This window comes from Quercus lobata, chromosome 12 (genome assembly GCF_001633185.2).
Source record: "Quercus lobata isolate SW786 chromosome 12, ValleyOak3.0 Primary Assembly, whole genome shotgun sequence".
In the NCBI taxonomy this organism is placed as follows: domain Eukaryota; kingdom Viridiplantae; phylum Streptophyta; class Magnoliopsida; order Fagales; family Fagaceae; genus Quercus; species Quercus lobata.
This window is the reverse complement of record NC_044915.1, coordinates 36,833,793-36,854,613: the sequence shown is the minus strand read 5'-3', so window position 1 is coordinate 36,854,613 and position 20,821 is coordinate 36,833,793. Positions and strand designations below refer to the sequence as shown.

Sequence of the window (20,821 nt, the reverse complement as noted above, 5' to 3'; positions counted from 1 at the left end):
CTTTGGGTGATCCGTCCACTTTATGGACTTTGTAAGTTGTGATCCGTCCACTCTGTGGACTTCGTCAATTATTTCACCCTTTAGGTGATCCGCCCATTTTGTGGACTATGTTATTTCAAACTTTGGGTGATCCGTCCACTTTGTGGACTTTGTAAGTTGTGATCCGTCCACTCTGTGGACTTCGTCAATTATTTCACCCTTTGGGTGATCCGTCCACTTTGTGGACTGTGTATGTTATTTCACCCTTTGGGTGATCCGTCCACTTTGTGGACTGTGTATGTTATTTCACCCTTTGGGTGATCCGTCCACTTTATGGATTTTGTAAGTTGTGATCCGTCCACTTTGTGGACTTCGTCAATTATTTCACCCTTTGGGTGATCCGTCCACTTTGTGGACTGTGCATGTTATTTCACCCTTTGGGTGATCCGTCCACTTTGTGGATTTTGTAAGTTGTGATCCGTCCACTCTGTGGACTTCGTCAATTATTTCACCATTTGGGTGATCTGTCCACTTTGTGGACTGTCAGTTATTTCACCCTTTGGGTGATCCGTCCACTTCGTGGACTTTGCATGTTATTTCACCCTTTGGGTGGTTCGTCCATTTTGTGGACTCTGTTACATGCCCCGTCTACTTTGTGTAGCCTATCCATTCATAATAAAAATTCATGTGGAAAATCAAAGCTGTGTCTGAATATTCTTCTTTAAAGAAAATGTGTTTGTAGAAAAAGTACCTGCCCCCTTGGGCTTAAAAAGGCACAAAAAGATTGTAGCAAAGTCAAAGAAAAACTAGTAAATTGTAGCTAAAAAATAAAATAAACTGGGAAATCACTGGTTTTTCATATTCTCTCTACTGGTAGTATTTCCGTAGATGCTCCGTGTTCTAAGGGTGCTGCAGCTTTTGTCCGTCCATTGTCTCGAGGTGGTAGGTGCCCTTCCTTTACCATGATGCGATCCTGTAGGATCCTTCCCAGTTGGGATCGATTTTTCCTTGTGAAGGATCTCTAGCGGTACCCATTACTTTCCGTAGTACAAGATCCCTGACCTGGAAGTCCCTATGCCTCACTTTGTTGTTGTAGTGTTTTGCCATTAGATTCTGATAACGCGCCAACCTTTGCTCCGCTGCCGCTCTGACTTCGTCCACTAGGTCGAGCTGGAGGTGTATAGCCTCTTTGTTCTTGTCTTCGTCATAACTCTCCACCCGGTAGCTCATGAGCCCCACTTCTGCGGGAATGACAACTTCGGTTCCATATGCAAGTCGAAATGGTGTTTCTCCAATGGGTGTTCTCGCTGTGGTCCGGTATGCCCATAGGATGCTAGGTAGTTCGTCCGGCCAGATACCCTTTGCCCCCTCAAGACGGGTCTTGATTATCTTGAGCAAGGATCGGTTCGTGACTTCGACTTGCCCGTTCGCCTGTGGGTTTACGGGTGACGAGTAGTGATTCTTGATCCCAAGCTCCGAGCAGAAGTCTCTGAACGCGCTGTTGTCGAATTGCTTACCGTTGTCAGAGACCAGTACTCTGGGTATCCCGTACCTGCATATGATGTTTCTCCAGACAAAACTTCGGATGTTCTTCTCCGTGATGGTGGCTAAGGCTTCTGCCTCGACCCACTTAGCAAAGTAGTCTATGCCGACGACTAAGAATTTCAACTGTCTGATCGCCGTCGGGAATGGGCCCATGATATCAAGTCCTCATTATGCGAACGGCCATGGTGCCCTCATAGGTGTCAGTTCTTCGGACGGCTGCCTAATGAGATTGCTGAACCTCTGGCATTTGTCGCAGGACTGGACATAGGTTTGCACATCCTTCATCATTGTAGGCCAGTAGTATCCTGCTTGGATCAACTTGTGTAGAAGTGATCATGCGCCCGAGTGGTTTCCGCAGATACCCTTGTGTACTTCTGTCATCACGTAATCTGCTTTCTCTTGGCACAGACACCTCAGGTACGGTCGAGAGAAACCTCTTTTATATAAGACGTCCTTTATCAGCACGAACCGTGATGCCTGGACCTTCAGCTTTCTTGTGGCGCTCTTCTCGTCTGGTAGCACCCCAGCCTTTAGGTAGGAGATCAATGACGTGGTCCAGTTATATTCAGAGTTCACCACTTGCATATTTGTTCCGTCATCGATAAGTGAGGAGATTTGAATGAATGATAATACCTGTTCGAGAACCAGCATGAATTCGGCTAACGCAGCTTTTGCTAGGTGGTCAGCTCATTCGTTCTCTTCCCTTGGGATCTGAATGAATTTGACTTCGAGGTCGTTGATTCGGTATTTCACTTCTTCTAAATACCTCTTCATTATATCGTTCTTGCACTCGTAATCGCCATTGATCTAACTCGTCACCACTTGTGAATCGCAGTGGACAACTATGTTTTCTGCTCCCGTGGCCTTTGCAAGGTCTAGCCCTGCTACCAAGGCTTCATACTCTGCCTCGTTGTTGGTTGTGGGGAAATCTAATCGGATCATACATTGTATCTTGTCTCCCTGCGGAGTTTGGATCACTACTCCGGCTCCTCCGGCTCGTCTATTCGAGGATCCATCTGTATAGATACTCCACTGCTCTTTCTCTTCCACCACCTGGCCTTCCTCGAGAGTGAACTCGGCGATGAAGTCAGCTACTGCTTGTCCTTTTATGGCCGTCCGTGGGTGATATTGGATATCAAACTCGCTCAGCTCTATCGCCTACAAAGCCATTGTTCTTGTTGCTTATTGGCTACTCATGGCTTTTCTCAGTGGCTTGTCCGTTAAGACAATGATTGTATGTGCCTGGAAGTATGGCTTAAGTCTTCGTGCGGTGATTACCAACACGAAAGCCAACTTCTCCATCTGAAGGTACCTTTCTTCTGCTCCTCGGAGTGCTCGGCTGGTAAAGTAGACTGATTTCTGGGATCCGTCCTCCTCTCTCACTAAAGCTGCGCTTACTACAGCTTGTGAAACAGCCAAATATAGGTAGAGTTCTTCGCCTGGCATGGACAGACTGAGCAGCGGTGGAGACGATAGATACGCCTTTAAGTCGTTAAAGGCCGTTTGACATTCATCTGTCCACTCAAATGATTTCCTTAGAGTGCGGAAGAATGGTAAACACCTGTCCATTGCCCTTGAGACGAACCTGTTTAGAGCTACGATCTTTCCATTTAAACTTTGGACCTCCTTAACCGTCCTTGGTGGTTCCAACTCCATTATGGCCCGCACCTTCTCCGGATTGACCTCTATTCCTCTTTGGGATACCATGAAACCCAAGAATTTTTCAGTCGTTACTCTGAATGCGCACTTGTTTGGATTCAGCTTCATATTGAACGATCGGAGCGTATCAAATGTTTCCCTGAGGTCGTATAAGTGATCAACTTCGTGCAGGCTTTTTACCAACACGTCGTCAACATAAACCTGAACGTTCCTGCCGATCTGATGTGCAAACATCTTGTTCATTAACCTTTGGTATGTTGCCCCAGCATTTTTGAGTCCGAAAGGCATCACCTTGTAGCAGAATAATCCCTAGTTGTGACAAAGGAGGTCTTCTCTTGATCTGATTCGTCCATCCTGATCTGGTTGTAGCCAGAGAAAGCGTCCATAAAATTTAGGAGTTGGTGTCTTGTAGTTGAATCCACCAGGGTATCTATCCGTGGGAGCGGGTAGCTGTCTTTGGGGCAAGCCTTGTTAAGGTCTGTGAAATCTACGCACATCCTCTAGTTTCCGTTGGCCTTTTTAACCATAACGACGTTTGCCAACCAGTCGGGATAGTATACTTCTCGGATGAAGCCTGCCTCCAGTAACTTCTGAACTTCCTTGGCAATGGCCTTGTCCCGCTCCTGGGCGAAGACTCGTTTCTTTTGCCGGATTGGAGGGAATAAGGGCGACACATTTAGCTTGTGGACCATGACTGAGGGGTCGATTCCTGGCATGTCTTCATGGCTCCAGGCGAAAACGTCTTGGTTATTTCTTAGGAAAGTCGTGATCGTTTGGCGTACTGGCCAACTGGCTAGCGTGCCAATTTTAGTCATCCGTTCAGGCCGCGTGTCGTCAAGTTTCACTTCTTCTAGCTCTTCAAATGGCTCTGCTAATGCTTGCTGCTTTTCGATACACATCGTTTACTGCTGATCCTCCATTTCTAACATGGCAATATAACATTCCCGCGCTGCTATTTGATTTCCCCACAGTTCTCTCACCCCATATTCCGTCGGAAATTTGATCATCAGGTGGTATGTTGAAGTTACTGCCTTCCAGGAATTGAGAGTGGGTCGCCCGAGGATGGCATTGTAGGAGGACGAGCAATCGACTACGAGAAACGTGACCTCCTTAGTGATCTGCTGGGGATAGTCACCTGCCGTCACAGCTAGTGTTATTGCACCCAAGGGGAACACCTTCGTACCCCCAAATCCCACAAGTAGGGCATTCATTGGGGTCAACCATTCCCTATCGATTCTCATTTGCTGGAATGCTGGATAGTACAGAATGTCTGCTGAGCTGCTGTTGTCGACGAGGACCCGATGCATGTTATAATCCCTCATTTGCAAGCTGACCACAAGTACGTCGTCATGAGGATGGTGAAGTCTCTGAGCGTCATCCTCCGAAAATCTTATGACGGGGTAATCTATTCGCGGCATCTTTGGTACGGATCCTGTGAGTTGGACGCTATGGACCATCCTGAGGTAGGTTTTGCGGGTTTTCTTCGAAAATTCGGCTGTGGCTGTGCCCCCTACGATCATTCTTATGTCCCCTATAGGTGGTCTAGGGTGCTCGTTCTCCCGTCGTGAGGCCTGTTCCTCCTGCGTTTCTATTCTTTCCCTGCTGACGAACCTCTGTAGCTTCCCTTGCCCGATAAGGGCCTCAATTTGCTGCTTCAGGTCGTAGCAGTTGGCTGTGTTGTGTCCGTGGCCTCGGTGAAAGCGACAATACTTGTCCCTTGGCCTTTTGTTGGGATCGCCCTTTAATTTACCAGGGAACGTCAATGCTCCTTCATCTTTGATTTGCATCAATACTTGATCGATCGGGGCGGTTAATGGGGTGAAATTGGTGAACCTTCCAGTGGGGGGTCTAGGGCGCTTTTCATCTCGTTGATCCTTGGTTCTAGCAACTTTTCACCCCCTATCTTGTCGCGTGTCCTCCTGCCTCTCCCTTTTCTTAGGCTTTTCCTCACGGGCTAGCAATGCGTCTTTTGCATTCATGTATTTGGTAGCTCTATAGAGAACGTCCGTCATGGTCTTCGGGTCATTCTTGTATAAAGAAAACAAGAACTTACCCTTCCGTAGTCCGCTAGTAAATGCAGCTACGAGTATCTTATCGTCAGCTTCGTCAATCGAAAGGGCTTCTTTGTTGAAACGAGTTATGTAGGCCCGCAGCGTCTCGTCTTCTAGCTGCTTGATGCTCATTAAGCACGCGGTGGACCTCTTGTACCGATGTCTGCTTATGAAGTGCGAGGTGAACTGTGCGCTCAACTCCTTGAAAGTATTGATTGAGTTTGGTGTCAGTCTACTGAACCAAACCCTCGCAGGGCCCTTCAGCGTGGTCGGGAATGCCCTATACATGATCTCGTTTGGTACCCCCTGAAGGTGCATCAGTGTCTTGAAAGTTTCTAGATGATCAAGAGGGTCCTTGACCCCGTCGTAGCTTTTGATCTGGGGCATCCAGAACTTTAGTGGCAGGGGGAATGAGTTGACGGACGTGGTGAATGGTGAGTCATTTTTGTTCACTAGGTCATCGAGATCAGAGGATACTCGTCCCTTGAGAGCATTCATCATGACCTCCATCTGCTTCTTCATCGCCTGCATCTCTACGATAATGGGCGGAGGGGCAAAATCCATAAGAGATGGAAGGCTTATGTTTTGCCGCTCTGGTCGGCTTGGGGCGTTGCTGCCCTCTGGCCTTTCCTGGTCCCTTCGTTCGGCACTGTTACCTTCCTGGTTTTCCTCCTGAAGGTTAGGTCCTGCATCCCTTTGGCGTAGCTGCTCCTCCAGATCATGGTTCTGCTTTGTGAGTCGTTCTACTGCTGCCATGAGAGTCTGTACCTGTCTTTCTAATGCAGTAGATCTTGGCGGCTCGTCTTCTTGAACGTTGTTGGTGGAGCCATTGAGCGAGTGAGTACCATGCGACTCTTATGTTCGGGAGGAGACAATCTGGCTTAAACTCTTCGCTTTCCCATAGACGGCGCCAACTGATGATGCCGTAAAATCACCAGTGAGCTACACGATCCACGCTCACTTAAACTAACAACCTGCAAGAAGAAAAGAAGTGATCTCGCTGAGGGCACCGATGTGGTGTCGGCCAAATACCCTCCGACGGTCAAGTTAGAATTGTTCTCAACTCTAGAGTGCTAGAGAGGGTAAATCATGTGTATCTTGATTTGTGAGGGTATTGGGGTTTTTATAGTAGTAGGTTGACCTCTCCTCCTTGATGTAGAAGTCTTTTCCTTATAGGAATTCCTTTCGAGTAATCCCAAACGTGATGGACAAGATATTTCCTTGTAGGGTGGATTTCCCGTTGACGCGCGTATCTTCTAGAACGCTCTTTGCGCTAGGTTTTTGATTTCCTTGGAGACTTTACGTGTGCAACAAGAACCTAGAATCACTCTAGGCCCTGGGCTCAACTGTCCCCGGCCCATGGGCTTGGATCTGTCAAACCCAATGTGGTGAAAGCCCATCATGCTAAATTTTGCCCCTTCAGAACCAAATCTAATTACTTTCTATCAACCATATACTTTATACAATCTCTCTTCCACTGTACAAATCAAGGGTTTAAAAAAAAAAAAAAAAAATCCTCACTTAGAAATTTAGAATCAGTCTTTTTTTCTGTTTTTTTTTTTTTATTTTTTTATTTTTTTTTAAAAGGTGGCCGAATGGGTGTAGAAAAGTTGGCACCAATGTCCAAGAAAGGGTAAATCGACGAGATAACGATGTTTTCAATGTTGCTCTTACATCACTGTCGTCGTCAAAGAAGACTACCAAGAAAAGATGGAAATGATTTTGTCAATAAAGCATACATATACAAAATCAATGGTTAGCTATTGTTGTTGTAAGCAAATTGATAGTTGCACGTAGCTACAGATAGACCTCACCCTTCTGTGGGTTTATGTCCAGTCGATTTGTGATAAAGATCGAAGAAGTGAGAAGAAAAAAAGAAAGGAGAATATATATAAGGAAAACAAAAAGCCATTGGTTGCCGCATTGGGTATTTTAGAAAAATGAGAATGAGAAGGATTTAGAGGGTTTTCATTCTGAACCATTTGTAGGGGTACTCTAACTATAGATGAGAAAACCAAATACAACGATGTTAGATATCACTTCATTTGAGAGATTGTATCTTAGCCAGGGCACCATTAATTAGAGTGAGCAAAATTGTTATAGTGGATAATTTAGCATGCATGATGACTACACTGATTTCTTTGGGCAAGTTTAATTATTATTTGAAGTCGATTGATATTTGTCGTTTGTGATAACCCTTAGGGCTTTGGTGGAGACAATTGGTGAAGGCTATGAAAGAGTTTTGTTCATATAACTTGATTCAATTTAAGTTAAGGTGGAGATTTTTTTTATTTTTTATTTTTTCAAATATATGTATTTTAACGTGGCTTGAATTTACCATGCCAAATTTTATTTAACTTATTGAATATCGATGACCCTTTAACCTAATTCATATGGCATTCAAAGTTACACTTTTAGTTCACTTTGGACTCCTTTCCTTACATGACAAGATCCTAAATCCTAATTGTGTATGTGTTAGCCCTTAAGGACGCACAGTTTCAACTTTTTCATGCTTTGAACTTAGAGAATAAGGAATTCTTGTGGTGTGTTAATTGTGAGAGGGATTTAGTTCTTTAGGTTTATTTGGGGTTTGAAGCGTTTGTACCACCATTGTAACCCTTTCTCATTGATGTTGCTTATGGATGTAGGCTTAAAGTCAAATCATGTAAATTCTTTGTGATTGTGTGTTGTATTTTGTATAAGCTGGTAGAATTGATTATACTCATTAAAAAAAAAAAGTATAAAAACTTCTTCTATCTCAACATCATCAATATTACTATTGGCTTTGTTACCTCCATTGATTACCAGTAACATGACACCATACACCTACTAAAATTGAAGACGTATAACATTTGATTGATTTCATAATATTTTGCTCCATAAGTTTTTGAGACTTCATAATTTTAATTTAAATATTTTAAATTTATTTAAATACTATTATATATTTTAACTCTCCATTATAATTTTTACGTATCATATGTATATGTATTTTTTAAATAATAGAATATGTAGTTCCATATATAAACACAACCACAGTAAAAACCTAATATTAATTTAAACCTAATATTAATTTTTTTTTATCTGAGATAGAAATTCTACTCTAACCTAATCTTAAGTGTATAATGTATATATGTGTGAAACTCCCTCCTAAATATTTGAACCTTAGCCCTTGCCCTCTCCCCACCCAATAATAACTTATAAAAACACAATAATAATACATTTCTATTAATAACTATCATAATTATCAACATTTATATTTAGAAAAGAAATTAAAAGAGAAAAAACCATCTTATATTAAACTTTCTCCTAAATTATTCTAGTAATAATTAACTAATTTTTTTTGGAGGAGTTATTGACTAGTTGTTATTAATTATCATTGAACATCTTAATTTGAGTGGTATTCAAATTTTATCCCCTATTGTGGGCCTTTTATTATTTGGGGGGGGGGGGGGGGAACTACAATACTCCAATTTTTTTTTCAATTTTTAGATAAATACTATAAAATTAAATCCTAAAATGACAAAGTTTAGCTACAAAATTGGTTGTAACTTAAGGTTATAACTTTACTTAATAAAATAAATATCACTACATATTTTGAAAATTTAACCGTTGAATTACATGTTATTTACTCTCTTAATACACATGTCAAATTTTGTGTCAATCAAATATTATTTACTATTGATCTATAAGCTTATATTTTATACATAATTTTAATTTACAAAAACTTGTAATTTAAACAATTTATTAATGACATAGTTATTAATTTTAATTTTCTAAAAATTTTACAAGTATAGAGAATATATAAAAAAAAGGTGTAATCTAATAGTAAATTTATAAAAATTTACTTTTAATAAAAAATATTAAATAAAATTATAACCAATTTTACGATAAACTTTGTCATTCTTTAAATATCTTGTAGAAGTCGGTATTGTGAGAATTTGAATAAAAAGTGTTAGGTGAAATCATCCATCATAATGGATGATATATTGACTTTATTAATGACATTGAATATATTGCCGTAGTTGGGCTTCTTGGAAGTAGACTATTAGAACTTCTCAACAAGCTAAACCCTGCACTAGGTGTATGTTTGGATAGCATGTTTGCGCGTTTTTAGTACGTGTGTGTTTTTTGTTTTGTCTCATGCACTGTTTACAAGACCTATAAGTATGAAAAAATACAAATCTTACTTTAAAACTAGGTTCCACGGCACTATTCATACCTTTAAAAATTATTTTATTATAATATTTTTAGTTTTTAATTTTCAACAATAAACAATATCCAAACAGATCTTAGGTGTCATCGTTTCGGTGCCAGCTTCAACTATTTATATTACAAGTGTATGCTGGCATTAATTCGTGCACCCCCTTCAGCAGCAGGAGACAAAAGCTCTGGCACGTATTCCAAATATGCTGATTGCTGATATTAGAGCATTTGCAAAATATAAAAAGATATCAATTTTATAAGTTCCAACTCCTAAAATCACAGTCAAGTTATTTGTGTAAATTTGTAAAATTGCTACTGTGAATATTGGCACTATTCACTTTTTTATATAGCTTTTTACTCTTTCTTTATGTATTTTAAGGCTAAAGGAAGAGAGTGAATTGTAGTCATTGTGTGTGAAAAAAGAAAAATAATTAAAAAAAATCAAGAAAAAATGATATTTTAATGTAATGTAACATAGATAATCTTATGTGGAGTATTTTGAAAAATGAGTATGTAAAATAGAAAAAGTAAGTTTTTTTCCTAAAATAGAAGAAATTTTTTTCATGCACCAATGTGAATGCTCTTAAGCATTTTTTCCAATCGTCCTTCTTTGTTTTTTTCCCCTAAAAAAAAAAAAAAAAAAAAAAAAAAAAAGAAGATTAGTTGGTGTGGTCATTGTCCTCAAGGACCTCAACTCACTTACACCCTACTCAAACTTGAGAATTCCTGTCCAGATCAAAATTAAGCTACCCTTCTGAAGTACACATCGTGCATATAAATGAGATGTATATGTGTAAGAAAAAAAATAAAATGGACTTATATAATTGACAAAATCTAGGACCAATTAGATAGGTACATTGTTTAAACCCATAGGGTTAGCCTAGTCATTCATAAGCTCTCATAAGTTTGGATTGGAAACCTCTAAGCCGTATTCTTTAGGTCGTTTTTAAAAGGTTCATTCATGTAATTACTTGGTGTATGTGAGACAAAGAGCTGCATACACAATGTTTAGCCAAAAAAAAAAATGGCTACATACACGAGAATATATTCTCAAAGAGTTTTGGATACTCTCTTCAACACCAAAATTTGCGTTGTAGCAATGCTAGGGAAATTATTCTTTTATTTTGTTTAACAATCTTTTGACAACTTGTTAACATGGTAAGTTTTAATGCTTCTATCCATTCATCTCCTCGCTTACTTAGCAAAAAATAACAAAAAGTGCTGCCAAGTCTATTTCACCTTCCATTACAGTTTGAGGGGGGCCTTGAGTCCACCCCTAAACTTGGATTGCCTGTTGGCACTCAATTATGGAAGAAGAAAAGGCCAGTCATTCCCGAGAATTTGCCATTAAGGCTGACACATCTTCATCTCTATCCATTTTCTGTATCACAACTATGCACAGTTTTGTACAACCATAGGCAAAAGTCTCACATTTATTCATCACACACTGGAGCTTCTATGAACCATGCAAGGAGTATAGGCACTGCCACTGTCTCTGATGTTCATCAAAATCTTTGGATCTTCACTGTACATAGTTCCTATTCTAGAAGCCCTGTCTGCTAGGCATTGAGAAATGAAGAAAGGCTTAATATATTCCATTCTCTTCATATCTATCGATTTACATAAGGGGCCGTATTAGGTTCAAGTCAGTCTTCTCCTTCTTCCATTTTTTTTTTTTTTTTTTTTTTTTTTTTGGAAACCAAAACGATAGTTGTATTATATTATATCTTCAAGTACAATGGGAAGGAGAAAAGAGGGACACCTATTTGTCCAAACAGATTGGTTCTCACTCTCCTTAGCATAAGAAGCTCAATATTGAGCAACTCTATTACAATTCTTAGTAACAGTGCAAAAAGAAATGTGCTGGAAAGATCCAGCCAAGCTAAATATCAGAAAATCATAGTTCAAATCATTCTTTGATACCGATTGGATTTTTTCACCTCTTTCTACTCAATATCTCATGAGATTTAACTTTTTAAAAAGGGGATACAAAAAATGAATCTTCATAAAACAAGAAAACAATCTGAAAGTACTAGTCAAGTGCAAGGCTGGAACATTTTTAATATAAGAAGCTACTATATACTTCAAGCCTGTCATAGCCTAGTTAAATTTCAATTTACTTCCTTGAGCCTAAAGAAGTCAGCAATGTTCCATAGGGGAGAATATGTGGATAATATAAACACAAACTAGAATAAAATATCAGCCTACTTAATAAAATGAGAAAGCACAAACCTGGTTTATTGGAGAACTACACATCCCTATTATGACTCTCCTCTTCCCTTACAAAGACAACATTTACTATACAGCATATATGGTACAACAAGAAAGGAAAGAAAGGTGGTGAAAGAAGTATGTGGGGTGTTGGTTCACCATCCCATTGGCCCACAGGATTGCATGACACATATCTTCACCTCTGAGCTACTAGTCTTCTAGTGCGTATATGTTCTACCTGTTGACAGAAGATAAATTATGGCGACTTTGAAGGTTTTTTAAGGACAAGATAATAAAAAATAGCAAAAACAAAAACATGGTATTTTGCTCTCAATTACAGTTGTTAAACATATTGATCCTTGTAGAAACTTGAAGGATATTAGAGCAGCTGAAGCAATTCCATCTTGGTAGTAACTTTCTAAACTGATTGGGCAAGAGGAACTTGTAGAACAACTTTTTTAGACAACATAATCCAATGCTTCAAGAGTTCTTACCCAGTTTGAGATAGCCGCCTCCAATTAACTATTTGGTGAGACTGAGGATGCCTCTGCAAGTACGATGAACTAGTTCCAATACCATTTTCATCACCTACAAACTGCTCTGAGTAACTAGAGGTTGAAGGAGACCAAACTGGAACTACACCCCCATCCCTCTCTCTCCTAATACTACTAGATGATTCTGCTGTGGAGTCTTCTGCAGCATTCCTCAGCACTATTGGAGTATTAAATTGTGGAAGATTGTGGCTATGAACATTCTGAACAACTGCTGGGTTTAATGTGTTTCTTGTTGCTTCTTGATTTACATGTCCATCGGTTGGGACTTCAGCTCTGCTATCTGCTGCCAAATTTTGAATATCCAAAGAAGGTTCTTCCTCTTCCACTCTCACCAAAGAAGAAGTCATGCTTGGGACCATCTGATCCTCATAACGCCGAATTGTGGTAGGGGGGTTGTTCCTCACTGGTTCATGATTCTCTGCCATTTGTATATCTTGAGGAAAGGCAATTGGGGTTGATTCAGAGGAGTCTCCAAGCCCTTCCTCAGTTCCATTTTCAATTACAGCTCTTGAAGCTGCTTCTTGTTGCCACGTCTCTGATAGTGCTTCTTGCAACCTGGCTTTTGCTGCATCTATCCCTACAATAGGAAGAGGGTAGTTTGACCCCAGCTCAATTCCAGCAGCTTGGAGGACAGGTTCTGGTGCATTCCATGGGTGGTGTATCCATTCAGTTGGTATCCTAGCAAGTTCAGGAAGCCAACGTCGTACATATTCTCCATGAGGGTCGAACTTGTAACCCTCAAACTGTAAAAAAAGCAACTTAGCTGAAACTTTTTTTTAATAAAGTGTATCATCCACAAGAAATTCTGTAGCTGATAGTAATGAAAAAATTCAAATGTCAATGTTTTATAATTTAGAGTTTTATATAGATATTGGTACAGTTTTCAGAAAAAGACATCACATGAAAAGAACATAAGGGTCCCAAAGAAAACTTGTTGAGAACCCACAAGTAATAAGAATCACTCTTACCAACAAATTTTCCAATACAAGGTATTGTGATCATGCATGTGACTATGCCATGGGTAAAATCAAATGGTGAATTTCCAGAATTTGGATCATGCAAACTGAAAACAAATGCATCAAACAAAGCCATCCAAAATCAGAATTTCAAGCCCCCCCCCCATAGTTATCTATACTATAGAGTATGCCTGGTTCCTGTGGGGAAACGCACAGCTAATTTTACTTGTAGGGGTATAAGTCCAGATTTTCATATTGCTAATCAATCCAAGAAGGCAAATCTGGGCTTCACCATAGTAGCTAGTCATAACATGGAAATGGAATTGAGGCACAACATGTCTCCTATGCTTCTGCTATAATGCATTTCTTTGGGATAATTAGGAGCAGAGGCTGACAAAAGTTACACAAGGACAATTTATTGCTAAAAAACTATTAATTAGAAAACACTAGAATCTTGACCACATGTAAAACATCCAAGTTTGAAAGGCCAAAGAATATATAGACGGGACAAAATTTTCCAATCTCCTCCAACCTAGTACATGGTGATCAAATGACCATCATTGTATATTTTAATCACATAACTCATTAAGTAATTTAAACTTGTTACATAACAATTAAATAAGTCATGTATGTTTGATTGGTTATATGATAGCCACATAATTGGTTGGAGGAACTTTTTTCTGGACTGGTTTGGAGGGTATAGATGAATAACGACATGGTGAAGATTTAAAGACGTTTGTGCATGTGTGGAAGGTCAAGAAACAGAACCAAGCTCGCCAGAACTGTTAAATACATCCATACCTGTGGATTATCTATGCGGTCAAATTCACGGCCATCAGGAAGAGTCCCAGATATATACTGCCAACCAAGAGCATCACTCTCAAGATCTGCATCTAAGAGTGTATCCCAGAAATACTTCATTCCCCATCTCCATGGAAGTTGCAGAACCTTCACAAAAAAACTAGAAACCACTACTCGTATTCGATCATGCAGCCAGCCAGTGGCCCATAACTCTCTCATGCCAGCATCCACCAATGGATAACCAGTTCTACCTTGTCTCCATGCCTTAAAATAACCTTCATTCACGACCCAAGGGAAGTACTTAAGGTGCCCAAGAAGAGGCCTTTCGTGACTATATGGATGGTTAAAACAAAAGTACCTAGAATATTCTCTAAGACCAATAGATTTCAGAAACAAGTTGACACTCTCTTCCCCAGCCTGGTTGCCTTCATTGGCCCACAGAACCTGCTTGATACGGACAAGATGAAATACTTTTCTCACACTCACCTCCCCAAAATGCAAGTGGGGAGAGAGAAGTGAGGTTGTATTGCTATCAGCTTTTCTGCGATTTTTAGAATACTCTATTAATGGTCCATTGATGAATGTAGTCAGAGTCTTATCAGCATTGCTCCACCCAGGTGACCATGCTCGAGCAAGGAGTGCATTGCTTCCCTTCTCTGATTCATCCTCAAACACTAATGCATCAGAAGGGCACCTTGATACATCACCTGAAAGAGGACAAAATAAATAAACAAAAAGTTTCGGGATTAAATACATAAAAAGTCCTGGTTCATTCTTTTGAATGGTAACAACATGAGTTAACTGCAAGACTTACAATTTGGAAATACAATCAACTTTGAATGTAGGAAAAGTTTTTAGTGTATTCTGTTTTATTCAAGTAAAGGCATTGAATTCCATTTTAACCGTTAACATAGTCATATTAGTTACCATGGGCAAATTGCTAAGCTTAAAGAATCTGAATCACTTGGTTGACAGGGTTGGGCAATTAATGCAGTGATCAAACTAAATTAACAACAGGTTTTGATGTCAATAATATTTTAATTTATGAAGAGTAGCCACAGAAAGAAGCTTGCTGCTCCTTTTCCATGCTTTGGATTATATGCTACTTCTGTCATATGAACTGTAATCTGTTTAAAAACTAAATAGATTCTAAACCCTCCATCCAAACAATATGTCACAGGTCAGAGTTTAGGAATTAGCTTTTCCAAAAATTGAGGGTAAGGCTGCCTACCAACTACTTCTCCCAGACCCTACGGAAGTGGGAGCCTTGTGACATTTTAAAAATTTGATACAAGTCAAATAGTATCCAAGTGAAAATCTAGGGACTAAAAGACCATCTCCCATCCTTTTCTCCTTTATGAGAATATATTTTTCTAGCAAAAAGAACCCTCCTTATCTATATTGCATTTCTTAAAAAGTCAATAAACATAAAGATATTGTCAATGAAGACACAGACTTTTCTATGCGACAATCTCTGCAAAACTTATAAAAGCATCTGCCACTAAAAGAATATTTATTGCTCAATCACATTCAAAATTCTAAAAGCATTAGTTGGTAGGAGAATATAAAACCATAATAGTTTAAGGTTTCAATAGTCAAGATTTAAACGAATGTCTATTATGGAGCGCATCTTAAACACTGTGAATTCATACATTCTTTCAGCAAAAAAAGAAAAAAAGAATTCATACATTCTTGCCAACAAACAATTTTGCTCCCTAAATAAGATTGAGGAATCCATATAATACTGTTATTGACTGTATTATCTTCAGTTGCATATGTTCAAAACCTTTGGAAGCTCTAAAATAAAGTGGTAGGGTTTTAATGATGTTTTTATTTTGGTTAAATTACAAAGTGCACTCGCTAACTTTGCCTAAAATTCAATTCGGTCCCTCTAATTTCACTTTCATTTCCTCTGACTTTCAATTTTGTTCAATTCAGTCTTCTTTCTGTCAAAACTGTGCCATTAACTTTCAACTTTATTCAGTACAAAACTACATTGTTTTGGGGTCCTTAATGGCTCAATTTTGACGGAGACTAATGGAGGACTGACTTTAACAAAGTTGAGAGTTAGAAGACTGATTTGAATTTTAGGCAAAGTTAGAAGGTGCAATTTGTAATTTAGTCTTTTACTTTTCAATACTCTATAAGAGAAAGCACAAGATTCCAATCTCAAGAAGGCTCAATGGTTTGCATGAACACAATATATAATCCCATGTTAACCTATAAACCATTTAATCAAAATATTGAAAAACTTGAATAAACAAAAGGGTATTGAGATGAAAGTTTAGGAACATAATTGATAGAATATAAACCTGAAACTATCCTCATGGGTGGAAGAAGTGGAGACTCCGGGTCATAAGGCATGCTGAGGCATCTTTCCCAAAAGGCAGCAAAAGTTGTGAATGGGCGGCCATGGGCATCATTAACATCCCAAGGTTCATAGAGCAAATCCGCATTGAAGGAACGAACAGCTATGCCTTGAGCTGTTAAAACCTCCTTTGCACGGTGATCCCTAACAAGTGACAAAGGATCTGAAAAACAGAAATTAACCACCAAACATAAAATGCAAAAGTGACTTTCTTTTACTTGAACTCTAGAATGTGATAATATATATATATATATATATATATATTTTTTTTTTATGGAGAATACTAAGTATTTTTAACACACACCGGGAGAGGAGATAAAGTTTTTTAAAGAAATTTACCGCGGTGAATATCCAAAAAGACCTAATATTTAATAGTTTATAAGCGTATGAATACACATAGGATTTTTTTTTTTTTTTTTTTTTTGAGAAAACAAATAGGAAAATTTTAGGTATACAGTATACTACTAATGAGGTCGTTCAGAGCTGTTTCAATCTCACATTTATCAGCTTATTCTAAGGAAGAAATCCCAAAGGTTAGCCGGCTAGGAGTTTTGAATCCAAAAGACCTTAGTTCCCCGATTAAATTCAATTACATGATTTATTGGTAAATGCAAAACAATCATGTTTCTTATTGGCTTATTAGGTAATGCACCTTCTTATGTATAGTTACAACTTTCAAGACCAAGTAGGTGACTTTAATAGGAAGAACCTAAACTACCTAAGTTTTATCCAATAGAAATACTTTAAAAAAATTATCCAATGTGGTTATTGGTTAATTAAAGAAATTTAGATGCCTAAAACTTTAGTTTATAAACATGAATAGATATAAAATGACACTAGAAGAAGATCAACGCAAAATTTCATATATATATATATATATGTATATACAGAGAGAGATTCAGTTCTAAATTACACCTATTATAATTTTAACCATCCTACTTATAATTAGGCTTTAAAAACTAAGTGTTCAAATTACAGTTTTATGTGTTTTTTTTTTTCTTTTTCTTTTAAATAGATAGATAGTAGGGGAGGGGGAGATGGGGTTTGTTCCACAAATGTTGGACACCATAAAGAATACCATTATCATTAAACTATCACTTGAATCCATTTATGTATTCTTAAATATACTAAAGAAATTATTATATAGTTTTGATAGTAAGAACATCTAATTGTAGTGAAATTGTTTGCGCATGATAAGCTTATAGAAGACCATAAGTTTAGCAAAACATTGATTTTTTATATAAATAGAAATTAGTGTCATGTAACAAAAGTTACATAATTAGCAACTCTTTAAGATGTTCTACTGCTCAACAACTTTTAGTTCAACTAATATTTGTTAAGCCGCGATTCTATATATATATATATATATATATATATATATGTTAAAGCCGGATCATACATCTCTATTCACATAAATTGCATGTCACATCCTATTAAACCCCATAATTTATTTGTTTAGTAAAATTTGTAAATATGAAGAAAAAATTGAATATTTTTTAAGATAAGGTAGTTCTAAATATTTGATTCTTAAAATTTGATAAGCATAAACATAATGGACATGTGGAGGTATGTTGCAAAGGTAGATTAAGCAAACGATTGATCCCATAAGGTTTTTTATTTTTATTTTTTATTATTATATTTAGAACTGATCCGATAAGAAGAAATTATTATTATTATTTTTATTATAAGAAGCTAATAACTTTTATTCAGATGAAGATATATCCATTACATCATGGGCAAGAGCTTGGTTAGCAAAACTTGAGTTTTCTTTTATCCAAGTAATATAATCAAAGACAATTTAAGCTAATAAATGAGCCGATTTGTTGCCTATATGGAGTAGCGTACATTGTGGGTTATATTTGCTTCTTCTTTTTTTAATTTTTTTTTAATATACTTAAAAAAAGAAAAAATTAGGAACAGGTACTTTGAAGTTTGAATCTCACCTATATGGAGTATATATTAAATTAAAGGTACATAACACATACCTAAACTCATTACTTCTTTCTTTGATAGGTTACCTAACTCATTACTTTAAATAGGGAAAAAAAAAAAAACTCATTACTTTAAACAGCTAGTGAGCAATAAAAATCATCCAGAAACACCATGTTGAAGAATCAAGAAACCATCCAATTTATGCAAACATATAACAAGCTCGGAGTTTGGAAGCTATCAAGACTATAAACAGAGTTAATAAATCATCCAAAAAGTTCATATTTAAATATCAAAAAGCAAGAAATATATAATAAATTAAATGCTGCAAAAAGCAGATGATGAGAGCCATAAGAAGAATATTACTATATTACAGGCCAATCAACATGATCCATGTAACCCAAACGAAACAAATAAGACTTTTATTGATGATAGTATATAAAAATAGGAGAGACAAAAAAAGGAATAGAGAAAACAGACCATATAAGTGGTTGAAGAAGAGTTGACTAGCACCGGTGGACTTAACAACCTCAAGTAGAGAAGAAATAGTGTCAGTGGATCTTTTGGTGATGAGAGAAGTGCCAAGGCTTCTCAAAGAGGAATCAAGGTGAGCCAAACTGTGATTAAGCCACCACCTTGAAACTCTTCCAGGGTAGTAGTGGCCTTCCTCTTCAGGTGCCCATATGAAAACAGCAACCACAGCACCTGCTCTCACTCCAGCTTGTAAAGCTGGGTTGTCTTCTAGTCTCAGATCTCTTCTAAACCATACTATGCTACACCCACCACCTGACATCTCCAAAAAAATTTTACAAACCAAATCATAAACATGAAACTCTCTCTCTCTCTCTCTCTCCTCTGAGCAGACCAGGGGTGTTACAAGTAATCTTTATCTTTTTGCCTTTTCTCTATACTTTCTGGTAATATAAGGAGGGGATTTTAGGCCATAAACAAGAATAAAGTACATTTGATTTTGAGGTGGATAGGTTTGGTTTAGCTCTTATCTTCTAGTACTTCTCTTTTCTTGTTATGTGATCATATTATTAATATAAATCTAATTTTGTTGATTTTTATTAAAAAAAAAAATTCCACACTTTTTTGGGGGAGTTTCTTTTTCATGCATATGGGATTTTAGTCTTTTTAGACAATTTGCAACCAAAAGGGTCTTTTGCAAGAGAGAGAAAGAGTGAGAGAGAGAGAGATAGAGCGAGAGATGGGATTGGAGGGTGAGTGAAGAGGATTGGCTAGTGGGGGTGGGGATGCAAATTGATTGGCAAATTGCAACCACAAAATTTTCTTTTCTAGATTTCTATTTCTATTTTTGTATTTTTCTTATCCAACGCAACACAACAAATGAAATCCTACCCACCTCTATTTAGTTCCTTCTCTAATCCTCTCTCTTTGACAGCATGAAAAATCATATACTATCTAATAAAAATTGGGCTTAAAAGTTATAATTGTACCAAGTGACTACATTATATTACAAATTATTTTTTTTTAGATTTTTAAAAAATATATAATTTTTCTTTCCTATAATTTCTAAGTTGTTAAATATCTTAATTTAATTACAATTCAAATTTTTCATCTGACTCATCTAATTCTTATTCTATTACTATATTACACGTAAAAGAAAACATTTATATATATAAAAAAAGGTAGCAACGTGTATTATAAATATATATATATATATATATATAATTTTTCTTCTCTTATAATTTTCAGTTGATAAATATCTTAATTTAATTACAATTTAAATTCTTCATCCGATCAATTTAATCTTTATTTAATTACTACTCTACACGCAAGAGAAAACATTTATATATATTTAAAAAAAAGGTAGCAACGTGTATTAAAAAAAAAAAAAAAAACCAGCAACGTGTATTATAAAAAAAAAAAAATGTAGCAACATAGTGTAATCTAATCTTTCTCAAATTCTTTATCTAATCCATTTAATCATGATATAATTTTTTTTTTTAAATTAGCAACGTGTATTATAACCAAAAAAATAATGTTGAATTTAGTTCTTTTTTCAATCATATGCATAAACATGTAGCGTGATTTTTACTTTTGATTATATAATTGTAATTCATTTAGCTATTATTTTTTTAATAAAATTATACGTTTTATGAATTTATACTCATGGGACTTAAACTTCAAGTTTCAGTATTTTCTCTCATGCTTTTAAGAACAAAAATTAAATTCTCATGTGAGTCTCTCTACTTCCAAAATTTAAATATTTAGTAATTTAGATTGTTCTTAATGATTGAATTGAGGTTTCCACTTAAATATGATTTCAATTGTTGCTTTCGATAGTTTTTAATTATTAAATTCAAGGTTTATCCATTTAAATACATGTGATTAATTGAGCTTTAAAGTTCAATATATTATTAAAAATCATTATATATAAATATATATATATATATTAAAGTATTTCTACCATCTTCCATTCAATTATATATATATATATATATATATTGTGGGGGCCATTCGATCAACAGACCCATTAAGTAGGGCTGTCCAGAGTACTCGATGACTCGCCGGAACCGACCAACTCGACCGGAACCAACC

The 20,821-nt window shown here is 37.0% G+C and overlaps 3 protein-coding genes across 4 annotated transcripts; all 3 read right to left on the bottom strand.

Moving 5' to 3' along the window:
• Nucleotides 1-4,085: 4,085 nt before the first annotated feature.
• On the bottom strand, nucleotides 4,086-4,970 carry LOC115970605. Its single transcript, XM_031090213.1, has one exon. It carries the CDS (start codon nucleotides 4,968-4,970, stop codon nucleotides 4,086-4,088), a length of 885 nt encoding a protein of 294 aa, XP_030946073.1.
• A 105-nt stretch (nucleotides 4,971-5,075) lies between these two features.
• LOC115970604 lies at nucleotides 5,076-5,732 on the bottom strand. The gene has a single exon (XM_031090212.1). The coding sequence runs from the start codon at nucleotides 5,730-5,732 to the stop codon at nucleotides 5,076-5,078; it is 657 nt and encodes a 218-aa protein (XP_030946072.1).
• Nucleotides 5,733-11,473: 5,741 nt separating this feature from the next.
• On the bottom strand, nucleotides 11,474-19,456 carry LOC115969910 (cryptochrome-1). Of its 2 annotated transcripts, XM_031089548.1 has the most exons (5): nucleotides 18,737-19,455; nucleotides 16,272-16,490; nucleotides 13,960-14,666; nucleotides 12,143-12,945; nucleotides 11,474-11,886 (listed from the first exon to the last, which is right to left on the bottom strand). In XM_031089548.1, the coding sequence occupies exons 1-5, from the start codon at nucleotides 19,047-19,049 to the stop codon at nucleotides 11,883-11,885; spliced, it is 2,046 nt and encodes a 681-aa protein (XP_030945408.1). In that variant the 5' UTR covers nucleotides 19,050-19,455; the 3' UTR covers nucleotides 11,474-11,882. The 2 variants fall into 2 exon arrangements, with proteins under 2 accessions (XP_030945408.1, XP_030945409.1); XM_031089549.1 differs by lacking the exon at nucleotides 11,474-11,886 and having other exon boundaries at nucleotides 12,139-12,945; nucleotides 18,737-19,456.
• Between the last annotated feature and the right edge of the window lie 1,365 nt (nucleotides 19,457-20,821).